General features: G+C 39.5%; 1 protein-coding gene across 1 annotated transcript; it reads right to left on the reverse strand.

The window, feature by feature from the left end:
* Positions 1–1946: 1946 nt before the first annotated feature.
* NFE2L2 (NFE2 like bZIP transcription factor 2) lies at positions 1947–15306 on the reverse strand. Its single transcript, XM_053471749.1, has 5 exons — positions 15099–15306; positions 5852–6124; positions 5660–5752; positions 4517–4696; positions 1947–3916 (listed from the first exon to the last, which is right to left on the reverse strand). The coding sequence occupies exons 1-5, from the start codon at positions 15138–15140 to the stop codon at positions 2738–2740; spliced, it is 1767 nt and encodes a 588-aa protein (XP_053327724.1). The 5' UTR covers positions 15141–15306; the 3' UTR covers positions 1947–2737.
* Positions 15307–18574: the final 3268 nt, after the last annotated feature.

Consider the following 18574-nt stretch of genomic DNA (forward strand, 5'->3'; position numbering starts at 1 on the left):
CACTTCTTTCTCAGTGGATCTGTCTGCATTATTCCAGCCTCTTGGAGAACTTCTACAGGGATAGCCTCCTCCCCATTTCTCCAATTGGGAGAAGTTTGTGCAGAGGCTCTGCCTCTTGTGGAAGTGCTCCTTGAAGCCATGTTCACAAATGGGACAGCGGAGGGGGTACTGGACCAAGAAAGACAAAGAAACAAAGTATAAGAGAAGCTGCGGAGAAGGGAGACCTCGAGAGCGAAAAAAACCAATGCGAATTAGCATTTCAAGCTGTTTTTGTTCTTCGTTGGGTGTCTGTTTTTCAGGCATGTGTACAAATGAAATTTACAAATCAGAAAGCACAAGTCTAGACCTAATTATGTTAAAAGCGTAACTCTCCTGCCAGCTGCTTTAGTAAGTAAACCAATTTCTTCATACCCTCTTATTTACCCGAATTTGAAATCTAAACCTACAGATGTTAAAAATAACTAATTCAGAAGAGCTAACATTTCATTGCAAGTGCATTAGAAAAAGTAGCAGTCTTCCACTGGAACGTCCAAGTCCCTAACAGATTTGTGGTCGCAAAATATCGCTTGTGTTCCCTATTCGGGCAGCTATTATTGTCGCATCCGGCCACAAAACTGCCTGAGGTCGTTATCCGCTGTCAGATACTGGTTTTCGACAGTTACATTAAAATTCATACAGCTTTTTCTAAGTGAATTTTTCTTCATATAATCCCTGCTTTTTTTCTTTTCATAATTGAGACGCATTAAAAAAAATCAAAAAACTTGTATATTGCTGTAATGGGTTAAACACTTTTCATATCTTCTACTGTAAGAGGACAATCACTTCCATCCCTGGACAGCGGTGCTGGGGATGGAAAAGATAAGGATCTCCTGAAGAAGTGTCCGAATTTCATCTTCTCAATGGAAACTGGAGTGAGCTCTGGGTCCTTGGGAGTTAATAGTTTACGGTATATGATAGTTTTTGAACTATTTTACTGCATGGTGGAATGATCGTATGTGTGCTTTGCTTAAATTCTAAATTATTTAAACAGGGTGCAAATGTTCATTGGATGGCCGTTTATAGAAATTAGTAATTCCCTTACAAACTTGATATTTATCAGCCTTGTAAAAACAGTTTAGTCGTTCACTAAACTGTACCAGTCAAGACCTCCAGCCATTTTTCATTGTCTTCCCTTTGTCAGCACAGGCTGTTCTCGTGGTCAGGTCTACTTCAGAAGTAACCTGGCATCTGAGGACATCCTGAACGAATGCCCCGTCAGCCCCACAGGCTTGCGGAATGATTTTTGGGTTTCATGGTGACTTAAAGGTTGGCTCAATATCTTTCAACAGTTTATGGGGGCTTTATTAGCCTGTTTCTTTAACCTGACACTCTTCTCATTTCAAAAAGGTGTACCTAAATTCAAGTAAATTTTCCAATTCATTTTCTTTTTGTAAATATAGCATAATTAAAAATAAATGACAACCTACAAACAATTTTTGCCTTCGTTTCTTCATGGAGTGTACTCGTCTCATACATACAGTAAGAGATTGTGTTTTAAGCTATGTTAACACACCACTTTGGTTAAGAATTCTTAAACAGGTTTGGAGCTGCTGCTGAAAACATGAAGCAACATCCTTGAATATAGTAGGTAATGAATCACACAGTATGTGATGTTTTGGTTGGGGGGGGGCTCTTTACAGATGGCAGATATCTGGGATATATTTCCTTTCAGCAGAATTCCCTCCATTTTTCCTCTTACCCCCACCCTCCCGCCTGAATGCATCACACAACACGTTATGTACTCGTATTTCCTTAAGGAGGAAGAAAGATTTGACATTCGCTTGTTTTTGGACAAGAGACAAGCACTGGGTTACTTCTGTATTTTTTTTTCTTTCTATGAAATAACGTTCCATAAGTAACAATGCAGTTAGGCTTATCTTGGGTACAATGAACTCCACGTACATGCCTTACAATACCAAATTTTAGATTTTATTGATGCTAAAAAGAGAACATACAAAAAATGGAGAGAATTAAGGCAAAGCTTTTTCTACAAAAGAGCAAAACAAACTTCTTTCAACAAATTTTGTGTAGTAAATGTAATTTTGGTACACTTCGTAACAAAGAAAATAAGAATTTTATACATTTATATAAATATGTATTGCACTATTTACAGTTAATTAGAATGACAATAGGGTTATCGTGGGAAGTATAGTCTGTATAAAAAGACTGCACACATTTAATATAAATCCCATGCGTGTTCCAAAGGCATCGGAAAGACCACGAGCACTTAAATTGGTACTATTGGCATAGCCCAAGCCTTAGGTAAAGAATATTATTTTTAAGTGCCAGTAGGCTGGCAACAGGGGTTAACTTCTTAGTGGTTTCTGGCAGCATGCTTCTCTCCTGCGCTTACCCCAAATCCACACATGTTCAAGTCCTATTATTATAGTAGAATCAAAGTGGTATTTGGATATGATAGTTCTTTAAACACATCATGCTCTTTAAATAATTTTGTACTATACATCATTAAATCTTGAAATATGAAAATAAATGTAGTAGCATTTCAGCTGGCAAAACTAGATACTTTTCATTAACTGCATAAAACTGCAAAACAAAAGTCTTTTTTCCACATAAATGTAAGTGCTACAGCACCGGAAAGCTAGTTGTGCGTGAGATACCTGCTATGCACGTCCCGTTCACTGACCCTAAGAATTCCACCCCAGAATAAGGAAAGAAAGGAAACCGACATAAATCAACACTACTCTGTTTTAATTTGAAGCTTTTTTGTTTTGGGGACAAGGAAAATATTTCCATCTTTTGTTTGCTGTAGAGAGTATTCACTGGAAGAATATGGCTTTCCATCGTCATCGCGTAACTTGCCGAAGACCTCCATGTAAAGGCTTCCAATCTGTTTTTTCAATTGATGGAGGCTGTTATTGTATTCTCCTTTCTCTGCAAGTAATTTCTCTTTTTCATATTTTAGCTTGTCCAGGTCACTCTCCAACTCTACTATGTTTTCCATTTTCCTCTTCCGGCAGTTTTGAGCGGCTACCTTATTCTTGCCGCGCCTGCGTATATCTCTAATCAGGGCAAGCTGGGCTTCATTGAACTGATGCTTGGACATCATTGCGTTGAAGTCGTCAACCGGTAGATTAACAATTTTCTCAACCGAGAATGGTATATTGAGAGCTTTAGCTCTCTGCTCATCTCTACTGAAACGAGCTTCCATGCGACTCAAAGACTTGTCCTTTGCAAATGGGGTTTTGTTGTGACCAGGTTCAGTGGGCAATTCTTTTGTTGTTGGGCTGAGAACATCGGTTTCAAATAAATTCATGTCATGAGGAACTAAAGGTGAAAGGGAGTAGAAAGCCTCTTCTGAAAGTGTGTGTGTAAATTTTTCTGGCGGATTTTGCTGTACACTTCCAGGTGTGCTCTCAATGTCATCCATTTCTGAATCACTGTAGCCATAATGAGCATCTTCGTAAAGAGAAGAACCCATGGATTGATCCGGTGATGTGATACGGGGGCTCGTATTGACTGAAATTCCTGAATCAGAATCAAATTCTTGCGGACTGTTTCCGTTAAAAGCTTTGCACAATGATAAGTCTGTAATGTCAACGGTTTCATTTAGAAACTCGCTTAGAGACTGGTTTAAACTTTCTTCTAAAGGCACAACATTGGCTACTTTTGTGTCAATGAGGGTCAACAGGTCGTCACAAAAATTAAAGGAATCATTTGTGTTCACTGCAGGTATGTTTGTAGAGAATGAACCCCCAAGTTCACCAGAAAAGGTGGAAATGGTGTTGTCAATTGGCTTTTCAAAACCAGACTGTGGATTGGACATGCTGTAGTTATTGGAAGTCTCTGCCAGCACCGGGTATTCTGGATTTGAGTACATGCTTAGATTGACCATACCATCAAGGTCATTGTTTAAACACTGTAGGGTAATAAAAATGGGGGGAAATGTTACTTTGGGAACATAGATGCAAACAAAACATTTAAAACGTTTGTCGATACTTGCAAGGGACAATAAACACATAATGTAGCTCCAAGCCTATTGGGACTTATTCCATTGGACAACCCCAGATTTGGAAACTGACAGGGCACATTCGTTGTTATGGTGATGTTTTTTTTTATTACCCAAATCATACATTATCCAGGTCCAATTACAGTGATATGCTCATGAAAGAAGGTAAGAACCTGCATAATGTATTGTAAATATGTCAGATGATGTAACCAGGGTGACTGCTATCATGCAGCTGTTGTTTTCTTACTCTTGGATCAGCACCCAAGAGATTGAAGAACTACACCAATTGTTGGGTTTGTAATTGCATCTCTATAACTAAACCTCACAGGATGGCAAAACACACGGGAGTTGCAATTATACATCGGGTTTCATGGCTGACATGCCAGTACAGTTGAATGACAGAAGACTACAGACTTCTATCTTCCATAAAGCTGTGCTGTTAATTTGGGGCTTTTGTTGACTTCTAAATATTAGTCAGCTTGTCGTGGCTTTGGCGAGTTAATACGTTACCTTCATTTCTGCTATAGACATTAATTCTTCCCAGGCCTGTTCCATTTCTTGCAAGCTCTCTCCATCAGCAGTTGTGTTCTGCAAATGAGCTGCTTCGGAGTTTGCTGTTGTATACAGGAAGTTCGGGTTGGTTTCTATTGGAGGATCGGGAACCCACGTTTGGTATTCTGCACTAGGTACCTGTGGACAATACAACAATGATTTTGGTAAACTGTTAAATCACTTCTTATACCTTTTCATTGGTAATATTACAATAGTAAACCATGCACTCTGGACCGGAGTGAACAAACTCACAGCGCTCAGTTATAATTGGCAATGCATTCAGGCCTGATCCAGGGCAGTGCCTCAACCAACCATGGGATTCAGCTGTAGCAGTCATCCTTTACTTCTGCCCAACAGGCTCATATGCCCTTTGGCTTTGTGGCATAGTGTCTGTCCTTCCTGGACCAACCACCCTAGGCCTATGCGGCCAAGGTCAGAATATGCTGCTGGTCATAATGCCGTAATGCTCCTCGTTCGGTCTCTACCAACTCATGGGCCGGCAGGAGAGCAGAGGTTCCCCTGCTTCTGCGGTACATCACGGCTACAGGAGATGCCGAAAATCAAGCTCCCCTGGAAAACGGCAGCAATTTGCTACCCCTATAATTACACCAAAACAATTAGGTTCAAAACTAAAAGTGGAACTTCCACCACATTTGTATTACTAGTGTAAAAGTTAGTTTAAAACAGTGTTCTTTTGTGTTTTAACATATGTATCAGTCTTACTAGACACATACTCCTTTTAATACAGCCTTGGGGTAAACACAATGCCTCAGTCTTAATCACACTCATGAACGTTATGAGGTTATGTAGGAAATTACTTCATTACAAACCAGCTCAGTGTAGTGTTTGAGCAGTGAAAATCCGCGAAAGGGCTGACCCCTTCTGGCCCGGGGTTGCTATTCAAGCGAAGTCACACACATATTAACATGTACATTCATACATACTCCATCCATCCAACTATTCAGTGTGATTTTCAAAAAATTATTACAAGTGTAAAAAACAAATTCCCATATAAAGAATAGCCAATGTTGATATTTAAGCAAAAACTCCATTATATTTAGTAAGGCAGAATAAAACATTTGTCGTTTCGTCAGTACTTACAACATTCTCTACGACAAAGGGGAATGTATCGGTCAAAAGATTTATGAAATCCTCCGAGGACAAGGCAGTTACTGTTCCTATGCCATCTTTACTCTACGTAGAGAAAAACAAAAGTAAGGTATTTTCTTAATGCCAGGATGTGTTTAGGGAGCAGTTTCTTCAAGAATTAAAAAAAAAAACTCTGCGTATTACCTGCATGGAACTGGTAAGCGCTTGTGTGGATACTGCTGGCTCAACCGGTGCCGGGTGCTGGATGGGAATGAATTCCCCGGTCTCCTCATCTAATTGCAGATGGGTGTATAAAGCTTGTTCCTGTTCCTTCTGCAGCTGCTCTAGTCTTTCCTTTTCAAGCTTCTTCTGTTTCTCCAGTTCATATTCTTTCTGTCTTTGGTGGTAGTCAAAAACCTCACGGCCCACACCAAGGTCAATGTCTTGTTTCCAAAGGATATCAATCAGATCCATATCCTACAAAAAGCAGTAAGAGAAAATGAGTCTATTCTATAGATTTTCGCACAAAATTAATCAGGGGTATTATTCCTGTTCCTGTTGAATCAAATTTTTCCATTTGATTCAAGTCCACATTTATTTGCACAAATGGCTATCCTTTAAACTCATAATAGAAGTAAAAGCAAACACCCTTTTTATTGGTGGAGATATCACATTTCTACTGTCTATTGCTTAAATGGTTTGCTACATTTATATGTCTGTATGCGACTTCTTTGCAGTTTTTATTTACTGCTACATATAAGAGACCGGCTGCTCCAATAACATGTCAGTGAAACAAACCTTTGAGAGAATAAAACACCTACTCCTAGTGAACTGTACGTTTAATCAGCGATGTATCCTTACCTCACTCAAGACCAACGCTTTCCGTAGCATTCATTGTAGCCAACGGATGGCAAATAAACACAAGTATTTTAACCAAGCTCATACAACCAAAACTGTGCAACCAAATTGTCGGTCATGGCTTGGGACTGCTTACTAAACAAACAATTTTAATAGTAGGCAACAAAGGTACTTTCTACACCCATGTGAGCTTGTACTTGACACCACATCATTATAACCAGTTTTAAAACTTAAACTAAACCAAAATTGTGTTGTACTTTTTCAGAGAACTGGAAGAGAAAAAAAAAAACCATAAATTGCGTAACTTGGAAATTAATATTTCCTCCTAACGCCTGACAATTTAAATAAACCATGTTGCGGAATTGTAAAGGGATGAGTAATCCAATGGTTGTGCATAACCTTCGAAAGTTCCCCTTACGGCTGTGAAGAAGCACATTTCTTTTTCTCCCACTATATTATTCACTGGGTCACACGGACACATCATTGTGTTTGTTATCATTGTGTTTCTTACAGTCTATACACCTGCGTGAAATGTCTGGAGTTTATCCTATTTCCAATGTTTTTTCCTGTTTTATAACAAACAATGCCAAAACCATTAGCACTGATTTGGAGAGGGGATACCAGAAGTTGAAAAGGTCTCCAATTACTAAAGTAGATTGGGTTGGGCGCAGAACTATTAAGCTCTACCGCATAAAACACATAATTCACAGGCTGGCCTTGTCCTTGCCAAGCAAGATAGTGCACATTCCTACACGCTACTTGCTAGCAACAGAGAGAGGATCATATTCTGAATAATGCGCACAAACAGGAGAGGTCACAAAAAAAAAAAAAAAAATAGGATTGCAAGTGGCCCACCCACCAATATGGTGTCCAGGTAAGGGCTAAACAAAATAAGCAGATAAATATATACATTCTTATAACCCATACGATTATGAACCAGATCTGTTTGTCCCTGAACCTTGTACAGCGCTGTGGAATATGATGGCGCTATGTAAAACAAATAACCTTGGCTCTAACTTGTCTTCTATGCCATAAGTGTCTTAAAGAATAGAAGTGTGTCTTTGATAGAACATGAGAGATAATGTGTGTTCAGTGGTACAAAATGTTTTAGAAGTTGAATTTTGCCTTTTCCAAATTCAGCTAAGGATGGATGAAATACATATCACCATAAATTGTGCAGCAAAAATGTATAAACATTTGACGTCATTTGTGGTGTAAATGTTCTTATACAAGCTACATATTGACACAAAAGAAGAAAACATTTTGTGCGACGATACTCTGGCTTAGAGTACCGTGTGTATGACGTCGGCTCAGGTTCATGCCCCCCCCCCCGTAGTGTCCAGAGTCCATCTTGGAAAAGCAACACTCAACTGAAGTGTCCAAAGAATTGACTGCAATCACCCTTGGGATAACAGGGACTGGGACACTCGTGTGGTTTCAAGTATCAAAAACACATATAACACCCAATGCTACGTACCCTACTGACAATACAGGATAACAATAGCGGTGGGAGCTCCGCTCTACGCTTACGGTGCACAGCTACCTCATTCAGTGGACAATATGGCTATTTGTCCAACGCTTGCAAAAAAAAAAAAAAGGAGGCCCTCTCGATCAGGACGATTTCTGTGGATGGTGCACAAAGCGGATGGGATTGGGTACCAGTTACTCTTAACTAAGAGACTGATTTTGATCGCTATTTCCCTAATAATAAATCACTAAGATAAGAGAGTGCAGGCCCTGGAAACAACTCCACCCAGGATACACCATTTGAGGCTTTACATAATAAGTATTTCATGAAGGTCTTCATCTGATATAATCTGAATACCATATCGTATGCTTATTACTTGTCATTGTAAAAGAACATATTCCACACTCCATGTTTTTTCCCCCAATTTTTCCCGTCTCTATTGCAAACAAATCTTACATGATTCCGCTCTGCCCCTCCTGGTTTGTGGGAGACAAAGTTTGTTTGCAGCGTGACCTAATTATGTAAAACAATCTCTCTTAGAAAGCTTTATCAATCCATGTTGCAATAGTACAGTTTATCTTTGTTTATTCTTGTAGGCTAACAAATCATTTTCTCTTAGAAATAATAAAATTAGCTCCCATATGGTATTTAGATGTTATTCTAATACAGAATTGCTTAAAACCTTAATATGAATGACAGAGGAAGAGGAAGAGCGATATGCCAAACCCTCTTTGGCCATAGACTCTCTTGTTATGTCCATCACAAAATAGTCTTTCTACCTTTAACAAAAGTGACATTGATGTTGAGCATTACACAATTTCCATATAGAAGTTGGGCCCACATACATTTCTGTTTTCATCTTAATACAGAGAAGACTTTAGTTGCAAAGCGCCTCCCATATGGGAAGATACAGACATGTCTGTTATTATGACAACTATCTAGTCTTATGATAAATTTAATCTGCTGTTTTGGAAACAGAACCATTAATAAGGCGTTCCCGATATTCCAGCAGCGACAGTGTCACTCCATAAAAATTACTAATTATTATTATTATTAATAATAAAAAAAGTACTAAATGTACTTTGTTTTATTATTAATAATAATAATAATTAGTAATTTTTATGGAGTGACACTGTCGCTGCTGGAATATCGGGGATGGAGGAAATCAGAAAGTAAATGTACAACTGTGCAAAAACCTTCCCGTGCCAGAGAAGTGATCCAATGTCCTTCAAAATGTACTTGGCGGACAATTACGTATATGATACATCACAAGATAGCAACCTCCCATTAGGTATCCCTACTTGTGATAAAAGGTGAATGTAAATGTGTATATTATATACACATATTGTATTTATAAAGCACTAATAATACGGTAATATTGGGTGGATTATATACTATTTGTAGTGCTCTGGCTCTACAAGATGTAGAGCTGTATGCAAGTGCCCCGTAGGAATTGCTGCCCTGTATTTACTGCAAGCCTTTTACACATTACAGAAAACTTGTCACACAATAATATCTGGAGGGTAGGTTGATATGAGAGCAAAAAACTCATCACAGCAAAATAACGAAGAAACAGGAACCAGTAAAAAGCTTCTCTCAAGCCGTGAAGTTCTTCAGGAGAGTAGAGAAAAAGAACTTGCTGATCGTCAAGGACTCTGAATACTCCAAAGTATTCCTTATCCCCTAATATATCAATTCAACATATTCTCCTAGATGGCTTCCTCCATAAACATGGAACTACGATATTTAATGTGTGTATTACGACATTACTTAGCTGTATTACAATACTCCTTGATCACTGTTGCAAGTACTAATTGTTGGTTTAGACTAGAATTCCGCTCCACTTGGAATTCAAATTCCCTTATTTCAACACTGCAAAATACCGCTGCCTGGTAACCGCCATATCCAATGTCACACATCCAATGTTTAGAAGGTGTTCAATGGGCATTAACAATACAGAAACTGTTTTCAATACATTTAATGGAAAATGTGTACCAGCATTTCACGGGTGTGATTACATGCTCATTACTGCAAAGTGAAGATTCTCTATAGACAACAATAAGAAGAAAATACAAACAAATCATACATATTACCCCTAATCCTTTTATTTGAAACCCTTGCACACTCCACATCAGCTACACATTCTGGTACATTATGTGTAATAACCGGAGACTGCATACTGATGGGCATTCAGCAACGTTGTGCTCACAATGATAACCACATTTACCGCAAATAATGTTGGGTTTGGAACCTCAGGGGATGAACCTGAACCATCAAGTGTTACATTACAGTAATCATAGGCAAAGCTAGACAGAAACTTTTAGGCATTAGCATAACAGAGCACATAAACTTGGGGGATCACTGATTAGATGTTAGGACCCATGAGTACCTGGTTTTTGAGATTAGTTCCATCCTGCATTGAGGAGTGAAGTGCTCTTCCACACACCGCTATCTTTACCTTGAGTTGTGTTACTCTTTCCCCAGCACCATTGACACATATTGTCACCAATAAATTAACTTTTTCCCTGTGGAGGGATTTTTTTAAACTCCCTTCTATGAATAATGATGCAGAATGCATCTCCTGTTCAGCAGGGTGCACTCATGGTATACCTTCCACCAGCCAGCTCCAGTGTGGGGTGCATGAGAGTTCCAGGGGGCCGAATGCATTTGCAAGAAGATGTCCCACTGATTTCAACTGCAAGCGACTGCAAGCGACTGGCCACAAGTGGCAAGAAATTCAGACAGCGTAAGGCTGCAAAATGTAGGTTTTATTGCTGTTAGTATTGAATGCATAGTTATGTTTTGTGGGGTGACCCATATAGATTTCTGGTGAAAAGTGTGTTTACCCATTTTGTAAAATTTAAATGCATTTGCCTCTTTTACCGCCCTCCCAGCTTCCTCCCTGCACATAATGTAATCACCACCAGTACTGGCTCTGGTCAACATTGGGTAGAGAGGGTCTGTTAAGACCCCGGTGCGCATGTGTAAAGCCTTCCCATTGATTTCAATGGAAACACTTTCTTGCCACTGATGGAAAGCTTCAAGCAGCCAATCAGTGGGAAGAGATGTTGGATCATCCAGGAAGCAGCACGGCTACAAATTCTGTTTCCAGCTTTATTTATTTGTTTTGGAAGAATGCATTAAAGTACGCATTATTCTATAGTAGGAGAGTCAGGGCCAGTAGACTGTCCCTTACGCAGGAACCAGACAAACAATCCGGGAAATGTCATGCTACTACTGTGAGGTAATAAGATGACACCGAGCTCCCAATTCCTAGCATAAGCCAGTAGCTGGATACAAAACCAGCTCTATAGAGCCAATTTGCGTGTCCGGCAGGTAAAACCCCCAGCACCAGGATGCATTTCCTAGTCACCATGGCAGCCTGGCCCTTGGGTTTTGTTAAGCCGTGGCTTAATGTTTCATCTCATTGGGACAATGGAATAGAATTCTCTATAGAGTTGCTCAAAGAAAGTTTTATTTAGAAAATAAATACCATAACAGTTCCTTTAAAGAAAAGCAGGCATTTCCAGTTTTACTGGCGCAGACAAGAATGGGCAACGTCCACAATGATGGTTTTGACAATCCATTATAAATATTAAAAAGACTATACTAAATGCAACCGATTCGGGTTGGGCAGTGTTAGCGCTCAATTATAAAGTATAATAAATTGAAAAATATTTTGACTTACGAAGGCAATTAACATGCATTAAAAGTCCATGTCCCTCCTTTATTTTGTGACCTTCCTTTAAAAGAAAATATATCTTTAAGAGATGTAAATACAAATGTAATTGCACCAAATAAACAAATACATCCTACATTTACAATGCAACCTAGAGAAATAATATGCTTTGATATTCATCTAAGAAATTTAGCATATTAGTGATGAATTATATGGCATATTCAGCTCCAACAATATCCTGTGCGATGTTGTTTACTGCCTTAAAATATGTTTTATGTGACATCACTAAGGCTTATCAAATACTTCAACCAACATTATCTGCCCAAGACAGGAAATTAAAAAGAGCCTACCTTTTTTCTCACATTTAAAATCAGGGCATACGTATTTGCAACCATGAAATAACCCATTATTGAAAGGCTCATACCCATTGTACAGCCCTGCGGAATATGACGCTACATAAGTCATTAAATAATAATCATACTGCCCCAACAAATGACGTTTAAAGACGATCCGCAGACTTTGTTACATTTTATCTCTAAAAGAGAATCTCAGAAACACAGAAGTATAAAATGTGACAGGTGACATTTGTTAATACAGGCTGAGCAAACTGCCTTATCCCACGTATAGTGGAGCTGCAAGTCAAAGTGGATGGAAGTAGAAACAGCAAGCGGCCAGTTTTTGAAGCACCGAGCATATGTGGAAAATTTGTGAAAATGTTGGCAGCTGTGGTTGTGCAATTCTGAGTGGGGAAACTTTCATAAAAGGGGAAAAAAAGAAAAAAAAAAGTTGCCTTTCCAGGAGGGAGTGGAGAGGAAGTTCACAGGACTGGTTGCGCAATCTTCCCAGCAGTTCCAACAAGTCCCCGCTGTGCACAGAGACCATAAGCGCTCCCTCGCACGCTCGCACGCACAGGGATCCTTCAAAGGGATTGTCTACATCCAACCACGGCTCTCAACGACGCTCAAGATACACACAAGAACTTTTCATTCCAGGTCTCTTACTTGGTGTGCTTTGAAAACAATTATGCCAACACTCTAATGCATTTTCCATGCTTCCGGATAATGTTGTAAGGTTAAGTTTGCTTTCTTTTATTTTTGCTTCTAGATGAAACAGATTCTGATTACTTTAGAGGATTTTTAATCCATGTATAAGGGGAAAAAAAAGAAAATTGCTACAAAATTACATTAAATTCTCTCTATACAACCCACACCTTTTCTCATTAAGCAAAGTATAAAAATGAAGGAGCTGTGGGTTCAGAGGTCTGCGTTGTGTCGAGCTCCTAGATGACTGGTGAATGATGAGCACTTCTTGGTGCTGTAGGGAGAGTCAATGCATGAGTCTGCTGTCAGACTGGACAAATTGGGCATTTTTGGTCCCTATTTACATTAAAAGCATTTTAACCGTATATAATGTTTACGTTCACATTCTATCACGTTTGGCACCTATTTATGTTTTCTCCCTGAAATCCGACTATACACGTGACAAGAGCTCACATATACTGCAGGTATTGTCATTGTTTCAAGGACATATCAGGACAGACATTTATGAAATGGGATCTCAATCGCAGTAAAACCAGCAGAGAAAGTCACAGCTAATAGACATGAATGCACACGCTCGCCATGCTTGTCCTTAGAAACATGTCTGCATCACAACTTTTTGCGTTCATGGCTTTTATATCTTCAGCTCTACTGGAGGAACTTTGTGATAAAATGTCTGAGCTCAATCGGCGAGTGTAACCGGGCCCATTTTACAGAATACTCAAGGTGATCAGTGTTAGCCATCCCTGACAAACCATATGGTATAGACCTTGGCACTCCAAACACAATCACCTAACATGATGCACAGCACTTTGTCATCTTAACCACCATTTATATCGGAGTTCATAGTAAATATGATCCAGCAATCAATCCTCTACACATGAAGAGCAAAGAATGTCCTAAAGCTGCACCAAAGGCACAAAAGGGATCCGTAACATCTTACATCAATGTTATACAAATCCCCCTAGGATGTGTTTGTCAAATAGCAGCCAGTTGCAGTCATGTTCCTTTTAGCGCACAGACTAAAATGTAAATTTTTTTTTCTATCTTATCTTTTTTGGCAATTCTCTTAGACCAACCACTCCCTGCAAGGCTCAAAGTCACAGGGAGGTTAAGATAAAGAAATCATGTACCCAGGTTATATATTTGTCAAAGCCAACCTACATATTTATTTACCTAATATTATGATAATCGCAACTCTGCATTCATGACAGAAGGCAAATATTACCTACAGGACATCAATATTATTGGCTTATTCACACAAAAGCAACCTATGGATTAGCGCAACACAATGGGCAGGCAGAGCTACTCTTATTTGTGCCACTTATTGGAGTAAAAGTCCTAGGAGGGCACTGTTCCCACATGCTAACAGTTCTTTGCTGGGCATTAAACACACCAGCAGGCACTCGACGACTTAATACGTTATAACTCAAAGTCTAAATAATGACATTACACTCAAGAAAAGAACAATAAATGACACCTACAATAAAGAAAAAGCATGTTCCATACATGAAACATTAATCCCGGCATGTGATCAATGAACCCTGTAAAGAGAACCCTGGTGACCGCAAGGATAGAGCGTGCAAACAGAGTCCGGCCAATAAAACAGGAGTATTTTAATGGTGACCAAGTGACATTGGAGGACAAACGCCGGTTCATTTAAATGGCATTGGAACAGAAATCTCTAGAATGCCATTTTTTAGCCAGTTGTTGCGATTTCCATCTCCGTCTGTCCCAATAAAGTCTTACTGCTCGCATTCCACAAACTCGAAATACCCCAAAACACCCTCTTCTGGAACAACTTCTGGGAAATGAGACAACCGGCCTGGAAATCAGCTGTAACCCATCCATCCTTATTACATGGGGGCCGTGATCACGATGAACCTTTAGAGATTCAGTATTTCTAAACACACCCGTGGTCCAATTTATAGGATATATCTATTTATTACACGAGACCCTAATATCGGAGGTTCAAAGTAGAAAGAAAAGTTCCTGGTTACTCGGTGCTGAATCCATGCACTGATGGCGATACCCTGTTTCACATTAGAATGTCGCACATACATTCATTCTTATTTCTCCAAGCTTTATTTTAACCAAAGCCATCTGTCAATCTTCCCGAACGCTACGGGTACCAAAGGACCCCCGTGGTTATGGAAGTGTTAATAAGATCTCCTCCCACCGCCCGTGCTCAGATCACCAGATCTAATGATCACATGCACAGCTCTTGCGTAAGAGCTACAGAGCTGGGGGAGGGTAGTCTCAGGGGACTGTCAGGGTGTCAGTGCCAACGCACAGCCTCCCGTGAGACCCCCTTACTCTTCGAGACCCTTTCCCTCTCCCCACCATTAGCCAAAGGGTGGCAGCAGGGCAGGTGGCAGCTCTCGCCGTCCACGTTGGGCGTTACCTTACCTGTTGTGACTGCTGTGAGAGAGGTAAGGCAATCTCCGTCATGTTGGCCCCTGACCCTGGCCGGGTGGCTCCTGTCGGATATGTTAGCAGTATGTCCGTGTTGGTGTATCTGGACGCCCAAATCCCACTCTCTCTACCCGGCCTCGACGGCAACAGCCTGCGGACGTCCCAAGTAATGTGACAGGAAAGTACGGTCGTGTAGCAAACCTCTACTGTCAGCCTATCCGAAGGTGGAATACGCAGGCCCTGCCCACATTGCCATGACAACATAGACTACGATAACGTTTACTGTAAGACATATTCTCCAATCACCCTTCGTCCACACCCCTTTATTTTAACTCTTAGGTAGTCTGTGTAAGAACAAATGCTTCCTGTTGCTGTACTCTCTATGTTTGAATGGGAATAGTTTTATTTAAACTGGACTGTAACCATTTTAGATTCATTTTCTATCTGTCTATCTGTCTATCTATCTATCTATCTATCTATCTATCTATCTATCTTTCTATCTATCTGTCTAAGTGTAAACTTATGGTCTGTTTGTACCAGCCACATATAATGGGTCCAATGGGTAAAGTGAAATTCTGGTGGTTCTGAATAAGAAGCAATCACCATGGATACCAATAGAATCCACATAATGAATGTTCCACATTTACAACCCTAGTCCAGAACTGCTCTTTATCAACATGGCTGAATGTAATAAGAGTGGGGAAGTTCATGTACAGTGCTAGGTACAGCGTCAAGCCCAGATGATGCGGAAATGTACTATGGAGGAATTTACTCAAAGCAGGATCTGGTGCCTCATATGCTAAATATACCAGCAGCTGACCTAATTTCCAAAATGTGGTCATCAAACAAAAGCTAATGAAAGTAAACAGGCAGGGTTAAGAAAAAAAAATCACGAGGCAAACCTGAAAAGGAATGCCGCATGGTTAATGCGACAGGCGTGAGTCCCCGTGCACAGAAGGGAAGGTTGAACCAGTATAATTAAGAAAGTTTACTGTATTCTGTGCCATGTTTTTGCAATAGAAACAGGCAAACTCCTGAGACTACAGTCTACAAGTTTAAGAAAATCAAAACATTCTAAAAATTCCATTCTGTAATGTAAATTATATTTCGGTGTAACGAACTCACTTGAACCTGACTAACCTGCTCGTTTTCTGTGATCAGCAGTAAAAAATGTTACCTTTACCCTATTGTTCCTGAAAACGTTATCGTAGTCCATGGTATAATACAATTAAAGGTTCCTGATCATTATCTCTGTTATTTTCAACTGGTTTTGAGAAGTGTGACACAGGATTCAAAATATATGTATAGTCTTTGGACAGAATTATATCTTAAAAACCATGTATAATTCATTTTTCTTCCTATGCAAAATACAAATTTTTCAGTGCTAAATTTGATCGGGTGGGTTCTTGTGTACTTCTTGTTAACGTTCTCTCCTTAGGAGCTTTCTCATGTTTTTCTTCCATATACAGAGCGTATTCCTGAAATAGACCTGTATGCTCTGTGTTCTATGAAGGAGTGAAAATTAAACCGCCACCTTATTAGCTACTTTATACTAGAAGAAACCACAACATAATCAGGGTGAATCAAATCCCTACTGTAAGTGAGGATTTTCTTTTATGTGCTCAAAGCAGAACTTAACACAATGTAATGATCCATACGACCTTGAGATATTCTTCAATTACAATATGACAATATGTCTTATTGAGTAGAACTGAAAAAAACATTGTACTGTATGTGCTTTATCCCCTGGCCTTTGTCGGATTGGGTTGATCATATAATACCCCATGCAGAGAAGTAACTCAGTACCCTGCCAGGAGGTCCACTTGCACTGTAACACTGAGGAACCTGAACTTCATCCAACATGGGACACATTGGAATCTGAAGATTGCATTAGTAATTTGTGAGTATCTATATCAACGTGACATCCGCCCTGCAATATTAATGCTGAGCTTTAAGTGGAATGCATCTACTGCAAGACTTGCCACTCATAAAGATTTCGTATACCCCAGCTCAACAGCTTTAATACTTAGCTATAGATTGTGGTCTATGAGTTAAGTTGAAACTTAGAAGAACTGAAGAGGTAGGATATAAGAACAGTGAATCCCACCTACTTCAGGTGGGCTGAACTTGCTTGATTACTCCAAATGATTCTGATTTCTCTCTCATTCACAATACACATTTTTGGGAGATTTGATAAAAGGAATATCCTTATCCAAAGTCACATCCTTTAAAGGGACAATAATTCCTAATATTTGTCAGTAAAGTAAGCTATGAATGAGCTAAGTTAGAAAGTTATTAGAAGCTCCCAGTACTTCTGGGTCTACTGTATATATGTCTGCAACACTGTGTGCATACACAAAGAGCAATGTCCTTATTCTGGTCCTGTTGCATTTCAAATGCAAAAGCAAAAATGTTGCAATGTTTCAATCTAGTGTTTTCTCATGTGAATCTGTAACTTACCTTGTAGGGATTTGTTGTATCAGAGTAAACTGGGTACTCTAAGGATTGCATACATTGTATAGCATCAACCAAAATGATTACAGGATGCTGTTCACAATAACACCTTATTATTAGTTCACAAAAAATAATTCAAGTAAAGTGGTGAGAAATCATATCAGTAAACTTTGTACATGTCCGTACTAGAAGTGGAGAACTGTATGTACTATGTCAAATATTTGCCATGTGTCAATCAATGTGTCAGATTTAGGGCGTGAATAGAGCAGGGTTGCTAAATTATGACAGGTTTAGACAATATGAACATAATGCGTGTGTAAATATATATATATAAGAACTTTAATCAACTGCTAAGAACAATGTGTACATATATACTCCTCAAATGCAGGTGAGGTTTTTTAAAGAGCAAATGCTCTGAAAAATACCCCTTGTCTTATATTCAAGGTCATTTTATAATCCGACCTCAAATAGAAGTCTGACTATAAGACTAAGATCCAGTTCACCAGCGAGGAGGTTCCCCCGGCAGCGCTGCAGGGGACCTGGGTTCTCCTCTCTGGCAGCGATGCACGCAGACAACCTCCGCTGCTTGCCATCTTTGCACAAAACTGCTTGTCTGGCCCATCTTTGCCCTCAAATAGCTTGTCTGTGCCATCGCTGCCTCCAAACAGCTTCCCAGTTACATCTTTGCAACCAAACAGCCTGGGCCACTGTTTGCCCCCAAGCAGCATGTCATTGCTTATTGCAATTTACCTAATTTTTAGACCTGCTCTGGACGAGAGGATTGTTATTATGTCCTGATATGTAAAACCATACAATTCAAAGAGGGTGTGCTTTTTTCACACAACTGTATATAGTTGCAAGAAAAAGTAAATGAACCTGTTGGAATTATCTGGTTCTTTACATTAATTGTTCATAAAATGTGATTTGATCTACATCTTACAAGTCACAAGTATTGATAAACACAATGTGCTTAATCTAATAACACACAAACAATGATAATCTTCCATGTCTTTATT

The sequence above is a fragment of the Spea bombifrons genome, chromosome 7 (assembly GCF_027358695.1).
Source record: "Spea bombifrons isolate aSpeBom1 chromosome 7, aSpeBom1.2.pri, whole genome shotgun sequence".
NCBI classification, from domain to species: Eukaryota; Metazoa; Chordata; class Amphibia; order Anura; family Pelobatidae; genus Spea; species Spea bombifrons.